Source organism: Sander vitreus, chromosome 22 (genome assembly GCF_031162955.1).
Source record: "Sander vitreus isolate 19-12246 chromosome 22, sanVit1, whole genome shotgun sequence".
Classification (NCBI taxonomy): domain Eukaryota; kingdom Metazoa; phylum Chordata; class Actinopteri; order Perciformes; family Percidae; genus Sander; species Sander vitreus.
In genome coordinates, this window is record NC_135876.1 from 19,508,127 (window position 1) to 19,520,788 (window position 12,662).

Consider the following 12,662-nt stretch of genomic DNA (forward strand, 5'->3'; position numbering starts at 1 on the left):
GGTTGTGATGGGTGTAAAGCCCGCCTTAAAGCGTAACTCTCGCCAAAATGCAACCTAGGGTCTTTTTGTGAATGTACCCGAGTCAAACTTTCGTTTAAAAGCATATTTAGGACGGAATCGCCACTTTTAAGATTTACCGTATTTTCGTTTTTCGGTCAAATGGCCTTTGGAATGGGAGTGCTAGGGGCACTTCTATGCTAGCCTCAAAATAGCTATTTTTAAAATACTAAGAAGGCTCGACACAACATGAAACTTTGCTCGAAGTATGACCAGGGTCTCTACACCTTAACGAAAGCATTGAGAACATTGTTTGTGTACCCAGAGTTTACTAAAAAGAAAGGTTTTGAGCAACTCACTGTAGCTGTTGTTCTTCCGGTCGCCTTCTATCGAGCCAGTCAAAAATAGTCGAGGGAGGAGAGTAAAGATGGAAAGCTCCTAAAGCTTAGTTCCATATAAATGCACGGATAATTCGTTGTTTTGTCGTTAGTGAAACACAATATTGGCCTTGTAGTTGAAAAAGGAGCCTCATATAAGAATGACATTTCCTCCTATGGAGTCCGTTCATTCGCATTCGGAGATCGGCTATTTTTGACTGGGAAAATGGCGGATAGCGTAAACAACAACTGCTAACGTGAGTTGCTCAAAACCTTTCTTTTTAGAAAACTCTGGGTACACAAACAATGTTGTCAATGCTTTCGTTAAGGTGTAGAGCCTTACTTACTGAAGTAGAGATACTTCAAGCAAAGTTAAAAATAGCTATTTTGAGGCTAGCATAAAAGTGCCCCTAGCACTCCCATTCAAAAGGCCATTTGACTGAAAAATGAAAATACGATAAATCTTAAAAGTGGCGATTCCGTCCTAAATATGCTTTTAAACGAAAGTTTGACTCGGGTACATTCCAGAAAGACCCTAGGTTGCATTTTGGCGAGAGTTACGCTTTAACGGTTATGATTGATGCATTCATGTGTTCAATGTTGCTTGTAAAAGTGAAGCTAATTTCAATGAATGTACATACTGCTAAGTAGCTTAAGAGTTTACTCCCAGAGATCAATAAAGTCTAATCTTTAATAATATCCTACATCATAATGTATGTGTTAATTTTATTTTGTATGTTATTATTAACCAGAATCTGCAATAAAGACATGCATGCTAGGTAACTAGGACTACAGCTGAAAATTAGCCGTCTGGCTAACACTGGCGCATGCAGAAATGTTGATTAATGTGCTTTGTCCTAATAAATAAATTAAAAAATTTAAAAAGTTGTCAAATGAATGAAGTGGAGTAAAAAGTACAATATTTGCCTTTGAAATGTATTAAGTAGAAAGTAGCTTCAAATGCAGATACTCAAGTGAAGTACAACTACCTCGATATTATATTTAACTACAGTTACTTGAGTACTTTTAATTTTCCGCCACTGATCATCATACATGTCATTTATACAAGCTTATTAGCATATGTTAGTAACCAAAGATATCAAAAAAATGTGGAGGAGTAAAAAGTATAATAGCCTCTGAGATGTATGGAGTAGGAGGAAAAAGAAAATGGAAATACTCAAGTAGAGTAGGCCTACAAGTATCTCCAAAGTATAGGCTACTTAACTTGAGTAAAACTATTTTCCTCCAATGCTCAACGGTCTCTTTGTGATCCTCGGACCTCAGTTTGGGCAGCTCCACCTCAACAGATCAGAGCAGAGCCTACATGGCTACGAGCCAGCGCACGTGCGCGCGCGCACGTTGAGTGCCCTCCTCCATAAATAGAAGCACGCGTTTGACGGCCAAACTTCCACTGTAATATCTTACATTAAAATGGAACCTGAAAGCGTGTCCTCCTCCGGAGAAGAGACGGAGGAGACGCTGTATTATTTTAGGTGTCGTCGCTGGGCTGCTTCTGATTATTTTAGTCGCAGTTGTGTTGGGAGTGGCGCTGCGGCCGAACACAGACACACTGAAGGCAACTTTCATTGCAAGGTGTAAGGAGTTCAAGGGGTAAGCGTTTTTTTTTATTTATTTATTTTTAAAGTTCATGAACAGAATATCATGTAAGCCCGGCGATAAACCGGGCTTTCTGATACAAAAACTGAGAATAATTACATAAAAGATATGTTAAATATTTGGTGCAGTAAGCATATCCTACACTCAGTTGTCTGTTTAATAGGCACACTTAGCTAAAACTAATGCAGTCTAATAGAACGCTATGGTCATTTTGGAAGAGAATTTAGTTTGTGGTGCTTAATTGTATTGCATTGTACTGACAGGTGACATGTTTTTGTCCATCATATAACTCATATCAGAAAGGGTAGGCTAAATAACAGAACACCTCTTTGTATAATTCAATAGGCTACAGCTCAACAGCACCACGATCCCAGACCAAAAATCGTTTAAATTCGTCTTTTGTCACTGTAATGTTATGTTAAATGTAGACTATCTATTCTTGTTTCTTGTTTACATTTTTGTCTTTGTTGATGTTGCAAATGGAGCTGCTGGGATACTAGACATGTTTCAGACTTGTTCTGACAACAAAGTATTACCATTGTTAGCATCGCCACAAACTGCATCCTTTAACATGATCATATCAACACCTCTAAAACAGTTTGAACAAAAACTTCATGTAGGGTTTATTGCACTCTTTTATTAGACCACATTAGTAGGTGTAGCTAATAAACTGGCAACTGAGTGTATGTTAATATTGAACTAATTGAAATGCAGAAATATTGAATTAATCAATAACAGTTGAAGTGTGAGCATGCTTGTTTGCAATCTTGGCATGGACCAATGATTGACATTTGTATTAAGTAAAGAGGGAGGTGTGTAAAAGGAAGTGCTATCCAGAAAGAGCTAAAGTAAATGTAATGCTAAAGTTGGAGGTCAGCCATGGCCTGTTTTTACTCTGATCAATGATTACTTGTCTGGCCTCCTTTCTGCACTGTAAGCACCATTTGTGTCTGTTCACTGTACATACAGTGTAATGACGATGCAGTTTCTTTCTTAACTACCTACTTTCTGTCTTTTCTACTGTAATAAGCCATTATTGACAGGAGATATGAATTTGACATACTGTTTAGGGTGCTTTTTTAACCATGACAGTTTTGACATAGTATTTTTATTATGATAATAACTTGTGACAAAGTGCTTCACAAAACACATAAAACCAACAGGTGTAAAGTGAAATAAATATTTAAGATTCAAATGAGGGAGGGAGTAAATGCCCTCTGTCAAATAAATAAACTGTACTTCGAACATATGCATCTCTACCACCAAATTTGGTCTTTCGCTATAGCAGGCTGATCCACAAGCACTGTAATAGATGTCTACATTATGCATCATAATTAAGCCAATACTGACTGATAACATGGACTTACTGCTTCTTCACCATGTATGTATTTGTTCTTACAAATTGATTATTTATGTTAAAGGAAGGGAGGAAATGCCCTGTTTCCCTTTTCCAAATGCAAACTAATCTAATAAATAAACTGTAATTCATACACAGCATGCAACAAATCTAGTCCTACACTTAAGCTGTTTTTTTTTTTTATCAGAATGAGGCTGATGCACGTTCCTAAAACTAAGCAGCACTTTTATTTATTTTTCAGATACGACTGTGAAAAGCTATGGGGTGCATTTGAACAAGCCTATGTGGGGCGGGACCCTTGTGAAGTTCCCACAGAAGCCTATGACCCTTTCATTGCTGCAGCCGACTTCAAACCTGCATGCAACAGAGTAAACACTGCTCATCACTAGACTGTCTGTCTGTCTGTCTGTCTGTATCCACTCAAGACTCCTTTTTATAATTCATAATAATTCATCTAACAACTGTTTTTGGGGTTTAGATGATGTTCTGGAGCAAAACGAAGGATGTGGTCCATGACTTCACTGAGAAGAAGAGAGATTGTTTTCTCACAGTGGAGGACACTGTGTTGGGATCTGTGCTGAATGGTCTTACCTGGTGTGGAAAGGAGGGTAGCACAAGTAAGACTCTTCAAAACTGGGAAACTTTTAGCTCAGATAGGTTTATTATTTGCAAAATAGATTCAAAGATAACGGGCACAGAAAGCAGAGTTGCAGCAGTCATTTATATGTAAAGTATTTGGCATCTAAACATTTTTTTTTTTATGATTTGTGGCAACAACCTTTTAGCAAATTGCCTTTTCATGCTCTTTGGGTGTGTTGCCCTGTTAAGATGTGTTTGATTGAAATAGCTTTTAATTTCAGTAAATATGACCTCCTAATGCTGCAAATTCAGCAAATGACCATTTTCAGTTCTTTACAACCTATAAAATGTTTTGAAACTGTTGTGCATAATAATGTGGAACAGTGCATTTTGAGTTTTTTATTTTTGAAAAAAATATTGTTTTCGTTGGGTGGTTTGTTCAATGAAATTTGACTTATACCCTAACGGTTGGTGACATGAAAATTATACAGACTGTCATTTGCATCGATTATTTAGGAAAATCAGTGTAAAATATAATTTGCATAATAATTTGGAACACACTGTATATGCTTTTTTTATAAAGTAACTTCCTCCTTCAAAACAAAACCATTGATGAAGTGCACTCGTTCAGAAAACAGGTATTAGTTTCATTCAAAATCCATCTAGAACAGGGATCGAGATTGTTTTTTGATTGTCATGATGAAGCAAAATTATTATCTTAATAGACAATACACTGTCTCTCACATCACATAAATTATGTGATTCTTTTTTTTCTGTCTCGGTATTAACTGTCTCTCATTTGGACTCAGTCTTGACTCGGACTTGAACCTCTTTGGACTCGTTCTCGACTAGTCCTGGTCTTGAACTTGTCTTGGACTCGACAAAGGTGGACTTGACTACAGTCCTGTGAGTATTGACTCTGTGTTTGTTGTTCTAGAAACATTCACTACCGACTGCCCAGGATGGAGAGACTGTGAGAACAACACTGTTCGCTCATTCTGGAACAGAGTCTCCGCTGCTGTAAGTTATCAACAAGAATTCACTAGTTTTGCCAAAAATAAGACTGAGATTAAGCAGTGGTTAAAACAACACATATGTGAAGCATAAGGTGGAATCTCTCTGGTGTATAAGTGGTCATGAAGGAAAGGAGGACAGGAAAAGGTCACTCGGCCGGGTATTTCATCAATGAGGCTTTGTGTCCGTCCCCATGGAGCCACATTGCGTAGCTCTCTCCTGAGTCGAGCAGTGGCAACCCACACATTCAGAGGAGCCCTGGTTTGGTTTGTTTAAATAACTCAACACAAATTCACATGAGCTGCGGCAGACATCTTTGAGAACGTATGGCAGCTACACGGTTGGTGTGATGTGAGGCAAACCCAAACTTACATCACTTTGGAAAGTTTTAAGTGACAAAAAGTCAAATCATGGATTTTTTTCTCTTCAGCAAGCTGTGACTACAACCGATATTTTTGCAATAAAAATGCATCAAATGACAACATGGAAAACAACGTGAAAGGGGTTGTTTGTTGTTATGAACCTACAGAGAATGATCACCTAAATCTGCAGCTCTCCTTCACCTGTAAGCACACCTTACGCTGGGTTTCTACAGGCACAGTTTTCAACTGCAACTCAAGCGGATTTTAAGCTGGATTGTGTCACCACAACATGATGCCGACGGTGTATATACGTTTTGCAGACCATGAGTCGTTGGTGTTGATATACGTTTTCTATCATTTTATATCTGGCCTATAACACAACTGTTTGGTAAGATTTCTAATCCAGTCACACACTTTGCTGCTTAAAAAGTTTAGTTTAGTTTGAATAACGTTATATGACTAGCAACAAGCTAGTTGTCATTGCTACAATGCAAACGTTAATACAATGCTACTACTACTACTAAAACAAATATATATAAAAATCCACCAGGAGTACCAGCTGCCTGGACAACCTTTTGCCAAGCTAGACATATTTATGAGACGTATCATAAAGTAAGCTATAGGAAAATCACGATATTTTAGTTTGCACGTATAGCAGGTGTGTATACATGGTAGAATATATTGGAGGCACATTCACGAGTCTGCCCTCTCATTGGCTACCACCGAGTTTGGGAGAGCGGGGAACATCCGGGCACTTTCGCCGCCGTCAGCGGATTTCGCTCGTACCGCTGTTCTCATAGGAAATGAATTGAATCGCTCCGCTCTGCCGTTATTTACGCTGCCTGTGGAAACCCAGCATTACAGTGATGTGAGGGAACAAGACGACAACTTCAACAACCGGAGGTCAGCAAAAACGAGATGTTCAGCTGTTGAGAAAACTGTAGTACCACAAAGTGAAAGAAAGATGTACACAGCCCCAACCAGCTGGTGAAGTGTCTGTAGAGCAGAGAGACCTCGAATTGTTGTTATGTTTGGAATGTGTTGCTGTCCATCTACTTATTATCTCCTCTGTCTCCTATGTCTTCCAAATAAATTCTCCACATTCTACCAGAAGAAGTCAGTGTCAGGGCGACTTTTCAAGGCAGGCTACATCTTGTTCTGCTGCTTTGTCTGCTCGCGGACTTTTGAATACCTACATGGAAACACAACTCAGAGTGGATCATAGAGTAGCAAATTAGGAGAAGAAAATCACTGAACTACTATAGCCATTTTGAAAAAGTGATTGCTGCAATATTGGCAACATGTTCACAGTAAAACTATAAGGGAATGTGACCCTTGTATCATAATGCCAATAGTAGAATAAAGGTGTCTCTTAGTGATATTTTGTTTCTAATGACAAAGAAGAAAAATTAGATAAAAAGTGTAACACGGCCTCTTTCTCTTGTGTAATAATAGATTATTTGACCTTATTTCAAGATTAGGACTACTGGGGATAAGAAAAGTTCAGTTGATTGTATGGTTGTCAGTATATCAGTGCATCAGTATATATGCACTGCTGCATTACTGTAATCATCAATGTCTACATTGCAAAAGTAACTCAGCAATGTAACAGAGTGTGTTTTAGATAATGTGTTTCCTCAAAATCTTTACTATGTTTTCTTTAACGTCATCTCCATGTCTGTAGTTTGCAGATGCTGCCTGTGGTGATGTCACAGCAATGCTAAACGGAGACATCGCCACACCATTCGATCCTAAAAGGTGAGTTGCTCTGCACCCTTTCTTTTGGTTGACAGGCTTATGACTTTTTACATACCCATACTTTATCTTAATATCTTACTTTTAGATGCTCAACAGTCTTGTATTAAATCAGAAATATAAAGGCGCTCTAAAGCAAGAGAATACATCTCTGAGATGACCTCACATTCTTTAAATACCCACAATACAAACAGTACAAACTGAAATGAAACAGACGCAGTATTAGTTAAGGAATATGTAGTCTCACATTGCCAGACCTTCCTTCACATAGGAGGAGGGTCGTAGTGGTGGGGATTTCATGTCCAATAGTTAAGCCTTTGAATAAAATAAAGTCAATTTGTTGAGACAAAGTACAAGAAACATCATCAATGATATCCCATCCTGTATGTTATTTATTTATTTATTTCACCTTGCCAGGTAAATTGTGCTGTTTTTATTTTTGTTGGCAGTACTTTTGCGAGCATCGAGGTGAAGAGGTTCGACTCCTCCAGGGTGAGAAGCCTGAATGTTGTTCTGGTCACAGGGAAGAGCGCTGGGTACGTTTTCTCCTTATATACAAGACTTCTGCAACACTATTGTCCCTGTTGTGTTCATTGTTAATGTGTGAATGTTCTAGATGTTCTTCCAAAGTGGTTAAACTGTAATGGTACCACACACAAATGCAGAAAGACAAACTTATACTGAGGAAATTGATCCTAATGTCATGTCATTTTTTTGCATCCTCTTCAGGACAAACTGCACAAATGCATCTTTAAAGGATTTACAGAAAGAGCTGAAATCAGGAATTAAATATAACTGCAAGGAAGTGACTGAGTAAGTACAGCATGTTTGTGTGAGAGGATGTCACCACGTTTGTATGTCTCTGTCCTCACAGACTCTCTCTCTCTCTCTCTCTCTCTCTCTCTCTCTCTCTCTCTCTCTCTCTCTCTCTCTCTCTCTCTCTCTCTCTCTCTCTCTCTCTCTCTCTCTCTCTCTCTCTCTCTCTCTCTCCAGAGCTCACATCAAGGAGTGTAGCTCCAGTCCTGAGATAGCCTGTGGAGCCTGTTGGTGAAGACGTGTGAACTAATCTATTGCAGTATATTCTTTTTTGTATATTACATTTTTTTTTACAATATGACAACGCAGCTTTTTATCTTTAGCTTTTTATTGAATCTAAAAGATCCGTGGTAACGTGCCATGTACTGTAAGGTAAAGTACCAGTGCAGCTAATTTAGTTATATTCAACTGACCATCACTCCCACCTGCTGGCAGAATGAAATGTTTTTAAATGAAATGTGAAAATATGAGGTTGTGAAATTGTCTTTGGATTCTCAAACAGTGATTGTCTGGGTGAAATAACCTTGATGTTAGATATATATAGATAGATAGATATATATATATATTTATTTTTTATTTATTTTTTATTTATTATTTAATTATATTTATTTTTATTTATTTTTTTGGGGGGGGGGTTACAGTTTAAAAAACGGGACCTTTGACACTTGATTACCATCTTACATAACTTAATTAAATATTAAATAGTTATTTTCCCAGGTATCCAAGTTATCGATTTGCACAACAACACCACTGAGTTCCATATTCAGGGATTGCACGTTATGTAACACTCTTTTTACCAACTTAATAGATTATTGAGATAAACAAATATTAAGACCATTGAAGTATACATTATTCTGTACTTATTACTGCCGCTGTGCTCCCAAATATGAATATTGGCCCTGCCTTCATTCTTTGTGTGAGTTTAATGACAGAAAAACAGCACATGCATGTTGCTTTCTTCATCCATTTGTTAGTTTGCAGAATCAGCACGTGGCATCATCACTGTGAACTAAATTGTTTTGTAAACACCATTAAAAAGCAAATATGGTAGTGCAGGTTTTGAGAGCCTATATAGCCTTTCCAACTCATGTCCAATTAATTGAATTCATCACAGGTGGACTCCAATCAAGGTGTGATCAAGAGAAATGGTCGGCACCTAATTTTGCTACATCTGCCACAGTAAATGCTATCAACATGAAACTCGTGATTGTTCGGCATGCTTATCTGAGGCTCTGTACCGAATTTGGTTAAGATCGGCCATAAGGGGGCGCTATGATTAAGGTAGATGGGTTTGGCCTATGTGAAATTTGCTATTGCAATTTACTACAGGCCTTGCAGCTCGCACGTTGCGATATTTGCTGACATTTGCCTCGCCGTCGTCGCGCTTTGGGTTCCACTTTCGCAGGCTCCGCAGGTCTTGCGCAAGGGGGGACTCGCGCCAGGGAGGCTTGGACCCCGTCATAACTGCTTGCAGTTCTAGTTAACTTTGTTGCACCTAGGGCAGGACATGTGACAGCTTTATCATTATTATTGGTAGAAAAGATTTGTGACCTAATAAATTCCCATCTGAGCTCTGGCCAACCTTCAACCTGAGCAGAGGTCTAATCAGCCAGAATAACTGAAATCACTGCTCTGCTCATTCCCTCCATCTCTAACATATATTTCTTACATTTAGTTAAAACATGTTGCACAGTTTCTGGTTTTTGACATCTATTACACAACCCTGTTGGACGTTTAAATAAGTGAATTGTGTGATTATCAATAAATATGGCAATACTATTTCGAGTATTGGCATAAGTGAATTTCATGAGGGCAAAAACGTCTGGACCTTTTTTTGTTGTTGAAGAAATTAAGATATTTTGTCCACTGTATAATTGGATAAACTTCAAGGCAGCTCTTCGACCGTCGACTTCAAGGCACCTAACCCTAACCATAACCTAACCATAACCTAACCCTAGTGCCTTCCATGCAGCGCTACCTGGAAGACAACGTTGGGGGCTCTTAACACCAAACACCGTTTGACTCCCAAGACATATAGGAGAATTGTTTTAGACAACAGAAATGCTTGTGTAGCATTGCTGTGTGTGTGATATCAATAAATATCTGTGAGATTCAATTTCTTTCTTTTGATTCACATGAAACTGGAGCCTAAGGTCAGACAAAGGTGTATGCAAATACACTAAACCACTAACCATACCGAACAGAATAGAAAGTGCTCATAAAAAAATGACAACCGCTTTCACATTTGTAGGTGTAGACCACAATATGTCTCCTCTATTATGTGTGTGAACTGAAAGAGTGTTCATCATGGCGACACAGACAGGAACTTAAAGTGTGAATCTTTCAGAGTGCAAGATTTTTGTGGCAGGAAGAAGGAGCACAGTAATAACCTCCTCTTTCCTTTCTATTGACTTGCTGCTGTGTCACACGTACCGTAAACAGGTGGCTGCCAGTGCTAGGAACACACTGCACAGGTGTTACATGAAGAAAGCCCCCTTCTGTAAAACCACAACATGGGGTACTGTGACAGGGACTGTGCTGTCGGTAAACATCGTCACAGTTTTAGTCACTGCTGCTGCCACCAACACTACACTACTAATAATAATCTTTATGTAGCACATTAAAGACGATAAAAGTGTTGATGTGGTTACAGTGAAACATATGAAGACATATTTTTGACATTTACACACAGTTATCTATCAAGGACTTTGGATTAAAGTGAACTTAAACTATTACTTACATTTTACTTGGCACTGTTCCCTAGACATACATCATTTGACAAGAAAGTTAATGTTAAAAGCTGAAATAATTCACACAGTTCTGTCTGTCTGTCTGTACGTATGTCTGTCTGTATGACCAAGGGGTCACCATGGTTGGGGTTCTCTGTTTCAAATACAAAGAGGCTTCATTGTTGCATTTTTAAGGGTAAAATTGTAGGCATTGTCTTGGGTATGGGACTCAAAAAACATGTGTAGAGCATTTTTGATATCCAACACAATAGGTTGTTGTGAAGAGAATGTTTCAAGTCGTATGGGTTTACCACTAGCTGCTATCAGACACTAGTGCCAGAAAATGTACTTTACTTTTTTCTGCGCAGGCTCCACGCAGAGCTTTCGCCGCAGCATATGTAAGTGGCCTGATGTTTATATTTGTGCGCTGGTGTCTGCGTTGAGCACGTGTGTGTGTGTGGGAATTCTGTGGTAGAGCGAGGGAGAAGTGTGAGAGTGATGGCAATTAGCTTCGGAGCGAGTACCGACTCTAGAGTCATAGTCAGAGAAACAGAGTGTCTCCCCTGTGTTTTCTGACCACGGTGGGAAATGTGTAGCAGGAAAAGTTAACCCTCTCCCTGATTTCATGTTGTTTATGGAGAAGGAGAACCAGGAAATGAGTCAGGGGAAATGCAACGCTACTCAGCCATGGCCAAGCGGCGTGCGACGCTGTGACGTGTAGTTACATTTTTTGAGAGGCGCACGTCAGGCTACAACGTAGGGTCCGCCGTAGATGCAGAGGGGTCTGCGGGGGTACGCTGTCGATTCTACGTAGAAGCATAAAAAGGCCTTTAAATGAGAAGACTGATACTACTCTTATGTCTGTATGCTAAATATAAAGCAATATCCAACAGGCGGTTATACTTAGCTTAGCATAAAGACTGGAAACGAGGGAAACAGCTAGCCTGGCTCTGGCCAAATGTAAAAATAATCTGCCTACGAGCACCTCTAAAGATCACTAATTACCACGTTAGTTTGTGTTTGTTTAGTTTGTATAAAAACCATTGACTGTATATATTAAGTGCTATACAATCAATTGGGATCAGTGACTTCTTGGATTCTTGGTTGCCTGGCAAGCACCAAACTAACTGTTTCCCCCTTCTTTCAGTCTTTCAGCCGTAAGCTCTTCTGGTTATAGCTCAGCATACAGATCTTCTCATCTAACTTTCAGGAAGAAAGCGAATAAGAATATTTCCCAAAATGTTGGACTTTTTCTTTAAGATTTTTCTGAATTACCTGCAGTTAAACTACAAATATAGCCTACAAATAGGCCTAAAACTAAAACTGCCTCTGGCCAAAAGTAGCCTACACAAACCTACACAACCTTCTCAGTGAAACCACATTTTCTTGAAAGACACAATGCAGAAAAAATGATGTAGGCTAAATATCCAGTTAAATCATGCAGGGATTCGCAAATATAGACATCTGCGTTGGTCTCGGCATGGAAATGTCTTGTACATATGGCATATAAAAAACATCCTTACTGGGGAGGGACTATCTCTAAAAAGAAGCAAATTGCCCACTTGGTGAAGTGGGATATCCCGCAATACCCTGGTTGAAACCTTACCAACATCTGTTAAAATCAATGGAGGTGGAAGCTCCCACTTCAAAAATAAATCCAAAACCCCAAAACAAGTAAGTGTGGAGGGGAATTCTGTATTTTAATTTGGGCATCAGGTTGTTTTAATATTTTATTTATAATTATTATTTTTTTTATATTTTTAACGAGTATCTAAAGTAAGAAAACGAGTCTTACATCTTTAAATGTGAAGAAATAAGCAACACATGTTTCTAGAAAGAATAAAAGAGCACCCACGGGCCGACTCCCCTGCACTGGGTGCCGGTTACTGGAGGAGGAGCGGCAGCGTGTTTTCCCCTCTCTTTCTTTCCTGAAACAAGTCCGCTCTGACTCAGCAGATTGTGTAACATGATAAACCTGAGAGACGTGTGATTTTCCCACAATTCGCAGCACGTTAGTTTTCTTTCGTGTGTGTGTGTGTGTGTGTGTGTGTGTGTGTGT

General features: G+C 39.0%; 2 protein-coding genes across 2 annotated transcripts in view; both read left to right on the forward strand.

The window, feature by feature from the left end:
* Positions 1–1,791: 1,791 nt before the first annotated feature.
* On the forward strand, positions 1,792–8,342 carry LOC144537425 (ADP-ribosyl cyclase/cyclic ADP-ribose hydrolase 1-like; the record flags this gene model as incomplete). The annotated part of the gene is made up of 8 exons (XM_078281159.1): positions 1,792–1,985; positions 3,590–3,716; positions 3,827–3,965; positions 4,865–4,947; positions 6,988–7,061; positions 7,508–7,594; positions 7,788–7,871; positions 8,052–8,342. Coding segments are annotated over 8 exons (846 nt in total), but the record flags the coding sequence as incomplete, so codon positions are not given.
* A 4,225-nt stretch (positions 8,343–12,567) lies between these two features.
* LOC144537331 (TNFAIP3-interacting protein 3-like) overlaps positions 12,568–12,662 on the forward strand; it is a 7,432-nt gene continuing 7,337 nt past the window's right edge. Inside the window, exon 1 of the mRNA XM_078280983.1 lies at positions 12,568–12,662. This exon is cut by the window's right edge and continues 179 nt beyond it. The gene's annotated coding sequence lies outside the window, so the exon portion shown is untranslated.